This window comes from Eublepharis macularius, chromosome 10 (assembly GCF_028583425.1).
Source record: "Eublepharis macularius isolate TG4126 chromosome 10, MPM_Emac_v1.0, whole genome shotgun sequence".
Taxonomy (NCBI): Eukaryota; Metazoa; Chordata; class Lepidosauria; order Squamata; family Eublepharidae; genus Eublepharis; species Eublepharis macularius.
In genome coordinates this window covers 32,622,635-32,639,302 of record NC_072799.1, presented here as the reverse complement: position 1 = coordinate 32,639,302, position 16,668 = coordinate 32,622,635, and the positions used below count along the sequence as shown (strand labels likewise).

General features: G+C 41.0%; 1 protein-coding gene across 1 annotated transcript in view; it reads right to left on the bottom strand.

Moving 5' to 3' along the window:
* Positions 1 to 1,923: 1,923 nt before the first annotated feature.
* EGF (epidermal growth factor) overlaps positions 1,924 to 16,668 on the bottom strand; it is a 70,467-nt gene continuing 55,722 nt past the window's right edge. The window contains exons 16-22 of the mRNA XM_054990397.1: positions 16,545 to 16,661; positions 15,258 to 15,383; positions 12,875 to 13,013; positions 9,727 to 9,891; positions 6,049 to 6,163; positions 2,722 to 2,824; positions 1,924 to 1,983 (exon numbers count right to left, since the gene is read on the bottom strand). Of these exons, the coding sequence (XP_054846372.1) occupies positions 1,979 to 1,983; positions 2,722 to 2,824; positions 6,049 to 6,163; positions 9,727 to 9,891; positions 12,875 to 13,013; positions 15,258 to 15,383; positions 16,545 to 16,661 (770 nt within the window). The 3' untranslated portion in view covers positions 1,924 to 1,978. The remainder of the gene's footprint in view (positions 1,984 to 2,721; positions 2,825 to 6,048; positions 6,164 to 9,726; positions 9,892 to 12,874; positions 13,014 to 15,257; positions 15,384 to 16,544; positions 16,662 to 16,668) is intronic.

The window sequence follows — 16,668 nt, the reverse complement described above, 5'->3', positions numbered from 1 at the left end:
CAAAATTATCATCTAGTTTTGTTTTAAGTAGACTCTCATTAGAGACTGAGGGCCAAGCTACACATGACGAATGACACTTGAACAACAAGTGTATTTCTCCCTGTTCACTTGCCCTCCACTCAATCCACTTGCTTTTCAAGTGTCATTCGTCATGTGTAGCTTGGCCCTGAGAAAGTCTTCTCTCATTCAACAGACTCTAAGGATCCTAGTTTGATTTTCAGAGAGTACACTGTAAAGACATACAACTAGGGGTGATCTGCCAGCCCTGCTATGTCACTGCTAGACGCTAAAAGTGCAGACAATCAAAGGCTTGCAAAGCAACATACCCACCCCCATGAACACCAATGAAAAAGCCCTTCAATTAAACTTTCTCTAATCTTTGCATATTGCAGGATGTTTATTTTTAATTGGAAAAGGGGCATTTCAAAAAGGCAGTGCAATGAAGAAACAGTGAGGCAATCAACCACATCATCTCCTCTCCCACTCCTCCTGTCAGGTGTTTAGCATATTACCAGTCCACACAAGGCCAGCTATCACTGCAGTACTGTTCAAAGCCAAAAATATCATCATAAACTAGATATGAAGAATAGTGGGAGGAGAACACAGAAAACAATGGACTGCAGTAGTTTAGCTTGATGTCTTCTGGATTCTCCATAAAAGCTACGTAAATGAACTGTGGCAATTTCAGACAAGGGCTCACAAACTCATACACATCATGAGTCCATTAAGGGCATTTTTAGGTGATACAACTCCAGAGATTCTTGAAGTTTTAGAAATGGAACATCCAATGCACAAATCTCTTCTTTTTCAAAACAGTCGTTCTACCTCCTGTGAACTCATTCTTCCTCATTCATCTTCATTATCTTCTTTTCCAGAAAAGTACTTTCCTGTATATTAGCAATGCTGGCAAACACTGCAAAGCCTGTATTTTGTGGTAAATTTTGGTAGTTGCTCCTGGTGGATTTAAGATCCCAGATGCCATGTCAGGTCCAAAATAAATCTGTAGACCCTCTTTATACTCTATTGCCTAGTGGCCTCTAGCTATTGCTGAAGGGCAATGAATCACCATCACAAGGTCTCAGACCACATCATCTCCCATCTCTGTTCCATGATGTGGAGGCCACAGCTGAGTCTGAGGGCCAAGCTACACATGACGAATGACACTTGAACAGCAAGTGTATTTCTCTCTGTTCACTTGCCCTCCACTCAATCCACTTGCCGTTCAAGTGTCATTCGTCATGTGTAGCTTGGCCCTGAGACAGACAATCCAAAATCCAGATTGGTTTTCCAGATCCCATCAGACTCTGGGAAAGTATACTGTTTTATTTGCATTATATCAGACAAGATTTTGGCGAGCTCTAGTTATAGCTTCCCATTACCTGGAGTATTTTCCCTCCTGCTTGCTGCCTTATTTTTTAATATACTATATATGAAGACATTTGTTACAGCAACATAATTCAGATGATAATTCAAATGAATCATAATCTCCAGTGCACAGTTCCCCCCCCCCCTCTCTCTCTCTCTGGTGTCCATTTACCTGCTGGCTGAAGTTAGCAAGGCTGGCCTTTGAAGTAGTATCAAGAATGTATTAACCCAGAGAGATCATATCAAGAATATTTCCAGTGTTTCCGGCATGCATAGTATGAGTGGGCAGCATAGCATTTGTCTGGGTGTTTCTTAAATGTTCTTTTGAATGCTGTTTCCAGAGATCATGCACTTCACCTACCTAATGAGCCCTCACAGTGTCCAGCTTAGTTGAAAGTCTTATTAAACTGCCTACATTTGCTGACTGCATGAGGTTGGAGACAGAGAAAGTGGCTTTCTAAAAGGAGTTTAGGGCACACATGCCACTGAAGCTGCTTAAAGTCATATTCTGATTTGCAAGACTCGATCTTCCTGCTTTCTGAGCCTGAAGTTGATAGAGGCCTGTTCAGTTGTTGTTTTTTTGCTGGCAGTGGTGAGTCCAGGTTTCTGCAGCTCAGGCTGGAGGGGGGGAAAAGTGGGGAGTACATAGAATACACTGAATCCATAAGCCTGCAAAGATAAGGGATATCATAACAGCCACTGTGGTGTAGCTGCTGGTGCTGGAACAGGCCTGAAGACACTCACAATCAAATTCCCTTCCCACTCAGTCATGAAGCTCACTTTGGCCAGTCGTTCTCTCAGCCTATCCTACCTCACAGGATTGTTGTGATGATGACCCGGGGAAAGGGAGAACCATGTATGTTGCCCTGATAGTGTGAAAGGAGAAATCAAAATGCAATTGTTAGTGTCCTGGACCAAGGTAGTGCCAATCAGTACTTGGGAGGTGGGGCGCGGGACTAAAAGTTACATCCAAAACACATCAGAGGTATGGGTCTGAACAGGGATATTTATTTTTGCAAACCTTATAAACTGCAATGTAATTTAGAAAAGGCCCATCTGTGGAGATGAGAGTGAGAGATACTAAATAGCACAGAACCACATGGAAAACAATTTGTCTGAAGTGGCTTGGCTGCCAGCAGTATGGTCAAAACCATCCTGATCTGTATGGGAGCCACTGTAGACAAACTCCTTCAAAAGTCATTCATGTTCCATACAGGTTAGGAGGATCTTGTGACCCCACAAGACAGCTACCTAATAACATTTCATTGCTGAGATGTGAGAGGTTTGCCTTGTTCTTCTTGCTGCTGAATTTACCAGGTAAGGAATTCCACTACAGATAAAGAAAATCCCACTCACATGGTTTTGAAAGGCAGAAATAGCCAAGATCTTCTGTTTCATGGTCTCTTGAATCGACAGGTCTATCTTTGATGCGATCATCATATTCCACTACAACAATTAACTGCAAAAGAGACAAGTTATAAATGTTGAGTGAAATGTAGAGTCATGTATGCTTAAAGTTTACATGTACAAGCTTTACTGAAATGTATGGAAGTTGCAAAAAAAAAAGTTAAACAGAGTTTTACTCTTTTAAGGCCATTGAAGTTAATAGGCTCAAAAGCATGTAACTCTGTTTAGAATTGTACTGGAATCCTGCTAGCAATCTTTGGGACTTTTACAACAGAACTTAAATCTGTAGCAATTGAGCTTACAGCAGGCCCTCACCTCCAGTCTCAGAAGGTCCTTAATTTTTTGTTTAATTTCAGGTACATCCATATGAACAATGCTCTGCAAACCTCTCTCTTTCCTACGGAACTTCTTGCACATCCAAACATCCTTTTCTCAAGCCCTGACCCCTATGCAGGGGAGCCCACAGAGGGAGGTGGTTGGTGACTAGAGACGGGGCTTTTTCAGTGATGGCATCTCACCTTTGAAATGCCCTCCCCATTGAGGCACCTGGCTCCTCTTTTCCTTTGGGCACCAGGCCAAAATCTTTACTTTTACCAGCCTTTATTTCCATCATTTCTAGCTGTCATCTGCCTCTGTACTGAGGACAGTTTTATGATTATCATCTTTGGCTTCTTGGTAATTGTTTCATGCAGTTTTATGCCTTGGCTTGTTTTAATGTCTTACATGGCCCTAAACTGGCCTGCAGTCCAGCCTCTTTTCTCCTTTACAGGTGATTTACAGGTGTTTCAAACAAAAATTACAACCCAGCTTTCATATAGGGTTCCCATCTGGATTCAAGCTAATATGAAAGTTATCCAATCATCTTTTTTCAATCTCTGTTTTGTACTCCTAGATGTGTGGCATCATCCGTTTTTTTATTAGAAGCCTGTACAAAACAGCTCGCCACTTCTGTCTGATTTGCTGCCATAAAATTCAGATTAGCTTTACGTCTCTTAGAATCTCTCCCTCCTCTTTTTTGCTGTGGTTGTACTTTGATTCTTTTGTTAGTGCATAGAGTCAGCTGCTGGACTCCAAAATTGTAGAACTAGGTTTTTCTATTCCAGTCTTGAGTTAGGGCTTAATAGAGCTTTTACTTTGATTTTTTAAAAAGCCTGAATTACTTGACTGGGATTATCTTATAAAAGATGCCAGACAAACTTGCTTTCCATTGTATGTTCCCTCATACTGCTGATTTTTCTTCTTGGGCAGTTTTAATGCTCTTCCAATTTTAGACCTACATGAGAGATTTTCTAACATCTCATGTGACCATAGGAGGTGTCCATGTGGGCTTCAGGGTCAAACTAGAGGTGTATGTTTTTAAAGAGTTGGTTCTGGGTTCCCCAGACCCAGCCCAGGTTCCCTGTAGCCACACAGCAGTTGTGGGGAACGGCTGTTAAAAAATAAAGGCCTCAGAATAGTATGATGGAGGGAGAAAGAGCTCCTGCCTTCCCCACTCCAAGTTGTTTCCCCATGTCAAAAGAACATGGGGAGAGGGTATTTCCCTGTTTTACTGCTCCACATGCACAGAATGCTCCACGTGAAGTAGCAAAAACGGAGGACTCCTCCCTCACAATTTGTGTAATGGCTTGAGGGGGGAAGCAAGGAGCCCTTCCTCCCCCCACAGTGGTGGTCTGAGGCCACTTGAGCTCTCCTTTATTTATTAACAACCATTCCTCACAGCTGCTGTGGGGACCCAACTTGGACCCTGACCCAACTCTTCAAAAACCTGCATGTCTAGTTTGACCCTCAGGTCCCTGATAAAGTCAGGAATACTATTCTGTTTCTTTGTATTTTAATAGTTTCAGGGGGATAGCCTGTTGGTCTGCAACAGCAGGATTTTTATCCAGTGGCACCCTTAGAGACCAACAAGATTTTCAGGGTATAAATTATTGAGAGTCAAAGCTCCGTTCTTTAGACACAGATACAAAATACTTCACTACATGTATCTGAGCAAGGAACCTTTGACTCTTGAAAGCTAATACTTTGAAAATCTTGTTAGTTTCTAAGGTGCCATAGCACCCAAATCCATTTGTGTTTTTTTTTTTACTTTTGTTGTCTAAAACTATATATATAGACTTTTTGGGAATAAAATAATGGCTTGTTTGATTTGGTTGTATTATTTTAGTTGTGAGCTGCCCTGGCAGGTCTCTGGAAAAGTGGCATACACATTTTCTAAATAAATTAATACATCCCCATTTTAGCTTAGAATTCCACAGTTTTAGATTCCTACAGCTGCAACCAATTACTTCACAAAATATATCTATACAACATCAGGCAAAACCAATGTGGACAGTAGAATCAACAATGAACAAGCATACCACAACAGATCAGGCTAAATTAGATTTATTGTCTCAGTCCAATGTTTAGATATTTAATTAACCTCCATACTCAATGAAAATTACGTTAGCATCTGGGATTAACAGTAGCGACAACTGCTACAGTCTCGTCAGTTCTAACAGAGTTTGAATGAATGAGGTGATTGCGATTCTAATGCATGCTTTGCCTTTCAGAAGTCCTGCAGTTTACAAATGATGTGTTTCACCTATTGCCCGGCAGAGAGTTGATACTGCAAACAGTGCAAAGCTATAATGTGAAGGCAACTTTATCCTGACAGGGAGATACACTGTTGGGTCTCATGTAAAAGATAATGAGTAACATAAGGAGATCTCATTGGGTCATATCTCATTCCCTGTGTTCCAGTCCTTAGCTGCCCAAATAAACAGAGCTGTTTCTGATACAAAAGCATTCCACCTCCTCCAATCCAAAGACCTCTGGTCAGCATGCAGAAAACCTGGGCTGAAATGCCGCACCTTATTACGCATGCTGAAGCCTCTAGACCAGGATGGAAGCAAGCAGGCATAACTGGCTGCAAGAGTGTAGCCCCAGTCTCTAGGAAATGAAGCCCCGTTTCCATCTCCGGTGGGAGAATCAGTCACCAATATCCTATTTCATCACGTTGGTATTCCTTAATTTAGAACACATCCCTCCAACTGTTGTGTTCGGAGCTAACAATAACACCATGCCCTGCTTGCAACGCATTCAGGCAGCTGTGAACTCGGAAGGATAGCATAGCAGTGAGGTAAGAGGAACCAGGGTTCATAGCAAAGCGCTTGATGACCCCAGCGGTTATTTAATATATTGAAGATGTGAATTATGTGGTGGATAAGCTCAAGTGGATCCCACATGTCCTTTGATCCTTCCTACTTCTCTCACCACTCCACATTTCCATGGAATTACCAAAGGCTCGTTGCTCGTGGGCTTCGAGTTATCACTATCAGCACTGCCACTGCTGCCTCTGGCATCTTTCACTGCTTCTGCACCGGAACGCTTCTTGCAAAATCTCTGCTGTCTACTGTGAAAGAAAAAGCTTACAGACATAAATTGCCCTCCGGAGGAAGGGACACTGTCCAGGCAAAACCGTTCAGAATGCTTATTTGTTTTGACAGCTGAGCTCTGCTCATCATTACAAAACTGAAACCTCAGAGGAGATCCAGCCTGATTAAGGCAGTGGCACATGAGCAATATGATGAAGCTGTGCTGGGCTGTACATAAGGAGTAGAAAGGCTTCTCGTGGGGTCACCATGGGGTGAACACTATGCGATGTCACACTTAAAGGTGCTCTTAGCTGAATAATTTTATCCAATCGTGAGAATAACTGCCCTTATAAGTCCATTGAAGTCAATGGGCTTAGAATAGCATAACTCTGCTTAGGACCACACAGTTAGGTAAGCACAGCATACTTTCCCACTCCGTCATGCTCCAACTCACAGTTGGGTATCTATGCCCAGTTACAAAAGTCAAAGCTGGCCTGCCTGGAAGTACAATGGATGCAGGTGATGAAATTTATTGTTGTTGGTCATCAAGAGAAAGGCAGACTACAAAATCTAATACTTTGCATAGATATAGCCCCTTCAGGGTCTAAACCGCTTCACACAGTAGGACAGCCCTGAGTTCGGTGAATATTATACCCATGTTGCAGATGGGGGACTGAGGCGGAGACAATGCAGCTTGCCTAAGATCCTAAGATCACCTTTTTGTTTGTGCCTGAGTTGAAATTAGGACAACCAGCCTTTAGCTCATCTGTTTTACCACTATACTACACACCAGTATGAAAGTTCAAAACCAGAGACCTCTCTGCTGTTATCCTAGCCAAGGCATTGACTTGTGTATTATGGCATGCCCTTCCTTCATCCTGATCCCAGTCCAAGGAAAATTGGTTATTCTTAAGTCTCAACAACAGAAGACCCAGTACTTTCAAAGTAACGTGAAGCCTAATTCTATGAATGTTTACAGATATCTATGCTAATGGGTCCAATGAACCTTACTCCCAAATAATTAAGTGTGATTTGCTCTCTCTCTATTGAGACCATTGGTTTAATCTAGTTGCTCCTTTTCCTCAGTCTAGACACACAAGTATGCTCCATCTGAATAACGATATAACTTTTTATTGGGGTTGCCTGTCAGGATCATCAAGATGGTGTTTGTAAATTACTGTAAATAAGCAACAAACATTATATTATTTTTAATGTATTTATTAACCTCTTTGACATGGAGTTTACCCTTCCACACTCTACATTATAAATGTTCTGAGTGTGTAAATATAGTGGAGGGGAGGATTGAGAGACTGAAGGAGGTCTTATAAAAAGCCTCATCATAGCTGCTTGGTGGGTTTAAAAAAAATCTTGCAAGCCTCACATTAAGGAACAATATGAGCTTATGTTTTATGGATGAAGAGAAGGGTTTTTTTTTTTAATGACCTACCCATGGAACTTAATCAATATGTCTGAAAATATAGCCGAGTATGAGTAAAAATTGAAATAGTAACTCTAATCCAAATATTGGTTTCTGGGCTCCAGTTAAAGGGGGATTTAGATCAGTGGTTTCATTTTGATCTTGTGGGGCTACTAATAGCTGTAGTTCAAACCTAGCCAAGCATGTAATTGAAAACTTGCTTTCAAGATAAACAGTTAAATCGATCAAAACCATTTGGAAGAGAAGGAAAGTAAATCAGGGCAAAACAATAACCCTTTTTTAAAGTTTGGATTTTAAATGGAAACTGGGTTGACAGACAGACAGACAGACAGACAGACAGACAGACAGACAGACAGACAGACAGACAGACAGACAGACAGACAGACAGACAGACAGACAGACAGACAGACAGACAGACAGACAGACAGACAGACAGACAGATAGATAGATAGATAGATAGATAGATAGATAGATAGATAGATAGATAGATAGATAGATAGATAGATAAAAGCCACCAGTATTTCCAGTGTTGCTAACATGATATCTTTAGTGCAAAACCTGAAAGCTCTATCCCATGTACTTTCCCCACATATATCAGTGAGTTTGCTTGGTAAGTAGGGGAATAATAATAATCTGCAATTAGCTTTAAATGTGGAGCTCCAGACCATATGAAAGAATCCGTGAACTACAACTTCAGCATTTCTTGATGTAAAAACTATAAGTAATTATGGTGATCCATTACCCAAATGCAAAACAACAGTAGCATAACCAGTTAAAATGTCCCCAAATTGTGACCAAACTTTTGATTGCTCCAGAGTTCTTCAAAAGGTTGCTTTTTAAGCAAAATAAATGGGAGGAAAGATGCTCATTAATTTGGAACATTTTTCTTTACTTCTGCATTCAGCCTCACAAAAAACCCAGTGTTTTCTGTTAATTTTATATTTTCAGAAGGTCCGTTGCCATTTCCTTGAAGTTTGATACAACTGAGGGTTTTTTTTCAAGTGGTAGAACTTAAATTAAATCTGCATAATCCATTTACAAATGTATGGGTTTTCCCATCATGCCCAGCAACATCATTTTCTCTACTACCATCCTATTTGTTGTTATTTTGCTTTATATCACACCTAATGTAGAGTTCTGGGGAGCCTGAATGCCTTGTCATTAGCTTGCAACATTTCAGCCAGCCCTGCCTTATTCCTGATTTTTGAGTATTTCCCAACATGTAGTTTAAATATTGCACACATCATAAATTAGGAAGAAACAACTAGAAGCCTCAATCTGTCCTCAAGAATTTCCCATCTGGCCTCCAGCATCGTCCTTTATTCCAAAGACTCCCCCCCCCTTTCCTAAACATCAGCTAATTCTTAAGAGTTCTTTGCCAGTTAGAAACTTGGAATGAGAAGCTGGCATGCTTTTTAAGGGAAGGGGTTTGCCAAAGCAGGTGTGCCAAATTTGAAATTAAGAAACATAAAAATATTTAGTGCCTGGGCAAAGCCTGTATTTGAAGCCCAGACAAGTAAAGCCAGGAAGATGGAGGATCAAGGAACTGAGCCCAGTAGTTTTCTGGGCTCCAAGCTCAGCAGATTCTGGTCAATTTGGGGTTGAGCCCAGTATAGAAATTCACAACTCAAATGGAGTACCACAGCTCAGGTGTTTATATTATAGGAGTATGCATTGCTTTGGATTCTAATTTAGAAACATAGACTGTGGTGTCTATATTATAGATGATGTATGCTCCTACATACATTTCATGCCATGTGTCCCTAGAAAATCATACACAGATCCATTGGCCCAAGGGTGAATCTGAAATATTGTTAGGATATTATCATTCAAACAGGTGCTGTTTATATTATTAATATATTATCAATAATAATTATGAACAATCAAAAGGAAATGTATTATGATGTTTCCTGGGCCGGGTGGGGTGAACCCTGAAGAACATTCTGGAATTCACCATCTCAAGGTGGCAGGTTATTTGCAGAAAACAAGGAAGGGAATCAAGTTGCTCAGGGAAACACGCACCCCAACCAAAGACAGACAGGCACACACACACACTCACACAATTATGGTAAACGACAAGCAAAATACATTTTAAAGTGACCCATAAGAATAACTGAAAATCTAAAACACAGAATCGCAGATATGTTTTCCAGGTAGCACTACCTGTACCAGTAGACAGATCCAACTCCAAGGAGGAGGACCAGGAGTAAGAGAGCCAAGCAAAGAGCAGTTGTTAGATTCCTCTTCCTGGTTTGCTTCCCGTGTTGTTGCTCCCTCCACTCCAAGTCACTGAACTGACAGCGCTCTCCCAAGTAGCCTTTTGCACAGCTGTCAGAAAGCAAATGAGCAAATACAGTAGCCAATAATGAAGAGAGCAAATGTCACTGTGTTGGCATGACTTCCCCCAACATAATCCTTAGGAAACTGTTGTATTTGGGACACTCCAGAACCACTGAAACTGCTGGCTTCAATAGGAAGTGAAAACCTATGAGACCAAAGCTACACAAGTTATTTAGGTGTTTAAAAGAATTTGGATTAAGTAAGAAGATCGCTTTTGATCAGGCTCAAATTGTTATTCTTAAGGGGGATTTTAAAAACAACTGAAATTTTTCCAAGGTGTTTTGTACTACTTGTCTATCATATACGGAAAATTCTCAATTCAGCATTCAGTGTTAGTACTTAATGTCTAAATAAAGCATTTACTCAACTCCTTAAATGAAAACATCACATTTTATTTACGGATTTTAAATTTCATTTGCAACTTTACTTAACAAAGATCTGCTTTATGAAAAATTCCGAACCTGTTTCTATACTTATTAAAATTCTTTTTCCTATTTGGGAAGGAATGCTATTCTAGTTCATAAGGTACAGAATGAAATAAACGAAAGTATAAAGTGAATCAAATTATTCAGCTCAGCCTTCTCTTGCTGTGCTTCTGTAGTACTTTCTATCAGGGCGGGTAAATACAAGTTAAGATACAGGGCAAAATCTTTGTGTGACCAGTTTTCACCAAGCTATGTAAAAAAAGGCTAAAGTCAACTGCATAGTGTAAAAATAAATGAAGCAAGTAGCATTTTAAATCTATTCTTGTGGAAAATAGGCAAGGATAAGTTTAGGCAAACTCTGTGGAACTACCACACATTTTATTCAGAAGACATATTTTAAAATATGTCTTGTATCATTCAAGAAACATATATGGAGGCGACTACTATACAGACCATATATTTTCACATACAGTAGAGATGCTGTAAAAGTTATGGTAATAAATTATCTTGTATCATCATGAGTTTGTTTATCAAAGTCAGTTGCAAATCATGCAATTATGTCTATGTTCTCAGTACAGCTGGGGAGGGGGTGGAAAACCAAAAGCATTTTCTCCCCAATTTTGTCCTGGATTAGAATGAGGGTTTTCCTGATGGATGATGAAACACTGCCACCTAGTGTACAATTGTAAAAACAGAAACCCCAGATATTTTGTACTTGCATCTGTAGTGTATGGAAGCTCACACACGCTCAGCCTAAACCGCCTCACAGGGTTGTTGTGACAATAAAACAGAGGGGAGGAGAACAATATAAGCCTCTTTGGGACCCCACTGGGGAGAAAAGTGGGGCATACATGAAGTAAAAAAATAAATAAATAGTATATTAAGACCATGCCAGCAGAGTGGTAGCAAGGATAATAGAGAGTATTTACCCACCTAGTGTACTGGTTTGCCCCATCTAGGAGTTTTAAAAATGAAGGTTTTAAGTTTATTTCTTTATTTTAAAACTTTATACCCTGCCTTATCTGTGCAAACTCAAGGCAAGCCTGATAACAAAACAGCAAAATGTGTGAGGTCACAATATCATGAGGATCCAGCAACAAGTTAAACCAGTACACAATTAAAACAATCAGCTAAAAACCAAGGCTTACTGTTAAAACACATCCAAAGACTCTTTTCTGTCCACCAAGTGGAACAAAACAGTCTTACACACTTTCCTGGTGGTGGCAAACCAAGGCACATACCACAAACACCCATAGCAATGGGCCTACCACAGAGTATGTACATGACCTAGCAGTTCCCAAAGAAAGACTCCCAAGAGAAGGGACCATTTGGAAAAGGATGTCTGAGGAGTAAAACAGGTGTACAGAAGTCGTCTCAGAGCCAAGCTACAAGCGACGCCTTACACAGGTTGGACACTTGTCAGCTTCCCTCAAGTTTTGATGGGAAATGTAGGCGCCCTGGTTTTACAGCTTGGCTCTCCATTACAGCTGCAAGACCAGGATGCCTACATTTCCCATCAAAACTTGAGGGAAGCTGACAAGTGTCCAACCTGTGTCAGGCGTCACTTGTAGCTTGGCTCTTAGAGATGTGTTTCGAGAGGTATGTTACATCTGGCATTTAAAAAATGAGAGTTTAATTTTAAAATGTGAACATTTGTACATATTCTTTTAAAATGAGCAGTAGAGGATGGTGCTTTCAAAAAAGAGAGAACTTCAAACTCTATGCATGTGACTCACTGTGCTTTGCCCACCCGATATCCTCCCTGGCACTTTCGCCAAGGTTTGTGTTGGAGAATAAGGTGAAGTGAACTCTGACTCATAAAATGCTGGAATAAGTTTTATTAGTGTTTAAAATGCCACTAGAGTCTGGTTTTTATTTTGTTGTAATTGAGTGCATATATTTCTTTTCTTTTCTTTTTTTAATTATATTTTATTTAACGTTTTCAATAATTTTTTTAAAACAAGAACCAGTTAACAACATAGTATATTACATACAACAATCAGAAAAGTACACCTTCTGTTACATGGTTCAATACTCAATATTCAGTTATTTGAGTGGCTGTCGTGTAACAAAAATATATAGGAAAAGCTCTGTTAAACAAAATTTTTCCAGGTTTGGTTACTGCTTAGTGGTGATCCTATTAATGTGCCAACCGGTATCATAAATATGCTAGGGAACAGTAGAGGTCATGTTTCCTGCTTGCATCATACATTTCTGATGCTAACAATCAAATATATTTACTTCATTTATACATCCCTGTTCTCCCAAAGAGGCTTACAACACTCCCCCCTTCTCTATTTTACCTTCACAACAACCCTGTGAGGGAAGCTAAGCGGAGAGTGTGTGACTGGCCCATGGTCACCCAGTCAGCTTCCATGGCACAGTGGAGATTCAAACCTGGGTTTCCCAGATACTAGTCTGATACTTTAACCACTAGACTATACTAATTTCAAAAAGTGGAAGCCCGTACAGTTGAAAATTACTGCTAAGCATTCTCTTCACTGTTCTCTGTTCAGTACTTTCACTGTCCAGAGTTCAGTACTTACTTGCATGCATAAACTTGCAGACTGGAAAAATAAACACAAACTCCCTCATGAAGACAGTATGATGGTGGGCAACCAACAGCATTATCTTGTGTAGATGAAGTAAACTCACTGGTTGCTGCAGTAGGTGGTATGACAGATTCTGAAACATAGTATTGAACAAGATATAAACCAGCTCCGGCAAATCGGCAATTCATACTGCAATGTAATGTGGGGTTTTGGTGGCAAAACCTTTGGCACTGGTTGCCTGAGAAGTGGCAATACCACTCAGTGTTCACAAATATGCAAGAAAGGAAACCGTCAGTAACAGAATGCTTGTAATCCAGTTTCTATCCAGCATAGGGAAGTGGTGGTTTGGCTGGGACTAAAATCTGGCATATAACCCCGAGGCAACTGTGTGTATCCTACGAGACTGACAAAGACAAAGACCAGAAGTAAAGTTGCCAGATATCTAGGCAATAGACTGAGATACACTAATCTCAGACAAAAAGTGTATAATTAGTTAAGACTAATCAAAGGAACATAACACAGCACAAGCTTCTCAAGTTCTCCAGAACTCTTCATTAGGCTGGATGTTAAAGGGGAGGGGAATCTCAGGCCATAATCATAAGGCATGTCCATCAGCAGGGCTTTTTTTCAGTGGGAATGCGGTGGAACGGAGTTTCGGCACCTCTTAAAAATGGGTCACATGGCCAGTGGCCCCTCCCCTTGATCTCCAGACAGAGAGGAGTTTAGATTGCCCTCCACGCCACCGAGCGGTGCGGAGGGCAATATAAACTCCCCTCTGTCTGGAGATCGGGGGTGGGGCCACTGGCCATGTGACCCATTTTTTGCAGAGGGCAATTTAAACTTTAAAAAACTCCTCCCTTGTTCCAGCTGACCCAAAGTGACGTCATTGTGCCGTCCTGAGTTCCACCACTGAGTCCCACCACCTCTTTTCCCCTGTCCATCAGCATACTGTTTTGGATGTGTTGGTTGCACATGGATTTCTTGCCCCAGCTTGTTTTCTCTTGGTCGCAGTGGCATGGGAAACAGAGGAAACTTCTGCATTGCCTAACGTACCATGTTTAATACTATATGCACTGTTTCAACTTTAAACTCGCCTGAATGTTAAAAATGCTGCTCTTCTTGTCTATGACAATATTTGACTGGGGAAGACAGTATACTGACAGCTTAACATCAGCCCTCAAGTTCTGTCTTTGAGAATCAGCAAATCTGATTATGAACATGGCTTTAAATGTACTTGGATTGTAAATGTCAGCACTCTGAAACTCATGATTATTAAACTAACGTCAAATTATTTGATGAGTCTTACAACTGACTCAATACTTGCTTTCATTTATATGCATGGTAATGATTTCCAATAAATCTCTATTGGTTCATCTACTCCTCCCTGCCCCCATCAGGGCTACCATACAAAAGGAGGCGAATACATCCACTGGCAACTAGAGGATTTGCCTATTGATGAGATGTCAGTGGCACACATCATACAGAAGGGGAAGTGCTGAAAAGGAAGGGATAATACATGTCAACTGCCTTTCAGAGACTGCAAATTTAACTCGGGCAAGCAGGGCCCTACAGGCCGGTTTATATCTAAATTATTATTTATTAATGCAAATCCATTGCATCATTATTTTTAACAGGGTTGATTTACAAGGATAATTTATTTTCTAATTATTGCCTGCCATTCTAAGGCTCAGCTGATGTTGCTGGCCTGTACCACATTGCAGCAATAGCTTTGCAGGATCTAAAGACACTGAACAAACATTAAAGAACTATAATACGCCACCACTATAACACTAGGCTGATTAAGTACACCCGGAACATACAATTGGTCCTACAGATACAAGATATAGGTACAAGATGAGTTTCTTTCTTTTTCTACAGAATGTCTGTACACAAGACATCTCATACGATGTCCCGAAGGGGATGTGAAATTGACAGAGCCTTCGAGGTGAAGATGAAATTAACAAACCCTCTGAGGAGCGATCTCCATCTGCTCTGTCTTTTTAAACTACCCTCCCGTAGAGAGGTGAAATTGACAGAGCCTTTGTCTCTGTCGTTTTAAACTACACTTCCCGGCTAACATTGCATCTCCCTACACTTGAGCATCCGCATGTAAGATGTCTCGTGTAGAGAGACTCTTTAAAGATTGCTTGTTAACTAGCAGGCCAAACAGAAGAGTAGAATGATTACAGCATAACTGCAAAATGCAAAACCTAAGGCTGCATCATTGCATTTCTACACTGGTAAACATAGTACCTCTTAACAGTATGCCTATAATGCAGAATCTGGCCATTTATTTTTTAAAACCCTCTATGTAGTACAACAAATAATGTAAGATTTCAAGAGGAAAACAGTAGCAGCCTCCAACTCACTGGCTCACCAGAACAATGAAGCCCATCTTCAGTATACCCCACAAGGCACTGGCAAGTGTAGCTGCCTTCAGTATTGACACACCTTGACAAGCTTCGATTGCATTGGTCCAGGTTAAAAGCACACTCATCAATATCTGCAAGAGAAACAGTGTTGAAAACTGGGGAAAGGTACAGGCAAGAAAGTCTGACAGAACTAAACAGGAAAAAAGCCAGTGTAGTGTAAAGGTTAGCTTGTTAGATTAGAAGCAGGGAGGCCCTAACTCAATGTTTTGCCATGAACCTTCTTGAGTCTCAGGCCAGTTACTCTCCTCAGCCTAACTGAAGAGTCTCTCTACACAAGACACCTTGGCGCATGTTCGTCAAGTGCAGGGAAACACAACGATAAGTGGAGTTTTAAAAGACAGAGCCAGCAGAGATCACTCCTCAGAGCTGGGAAGTGGAGTTTTAAAAGACAGAGCCAGCAGAGATCACTCCTCAGAGCTGGGAAGTGGAGTTTTAAAAGACAGAGCCAGCAGAGATCACTCCTCAGAGCTGGGAAGTGGAGTTTTAAAAGACAGAGCCAGCAGAGATCACTCCTCAGAGCTGGGAAGTGGAGTTTTAAAAGACAGAGCCAGCAGAGATCACTCCTCAGAGCTGGGAAGTGGAGTTTTAAAAGACAGAGCCAGCAGAGATCACTCCTCAGAGCTGGGAAGTGGAGTTTTAAAAGACAGAGCCAGCAGAGATCACTCCTCAGAAGGTTTGTTAATTCATCTTTGCCTCTTCCAAGGCTTTGTCAATTTCACCTCACCAGTCTGTTTGTGGGATTGCAACCAGAGGGCAGCGAGGAATGGAAATGGGCCGGGCTTGGACCTGGAGAGGTTATAATGGGCGGAAGTTTCCCTTCTGGCATTTCAGAGTCCCTTCACACAGCTACAGTATATAGCAAGGCCTTTGCCCTGCAGCCAGCTCTGTCTTTTTAAACTACCCTTCCTGGCTAACACTGTCTCCCCCAACACGAGTTCTTGTCAGATGTCTTGTGTAGAGAGAGACTAGCTCACTGGTCATTATATGGATAAAGTGGGGAGGAGAGAACTGTGTATGCCTCCCGGAGCCCCTTGGGGGAAAGGTGGGCTAAAAATGTACTAAATACACAAAAGTTTCCAGATTTTAAGTGAATGAAGCCACCTTTGCATTTAGGTTGACATTATGCCTGTGACTGAGAAGGATCTGGGCCCTGACATGCCTGAAAATTAAGTTTAAAATATTGCTGAGAGCTCTGAAGATGGCATTTCTAATATTTGGCAGGTGATATTTACCATAGCACAATTTGCCGTCCTTAGTGAATCCCGTCTGACACATACAAGTGGCGCCATCTTCATCTGAAATGCACTTAGCGTTGACATCACAACCCAATTCTATACAGTCATTCTTCCCTGTGGC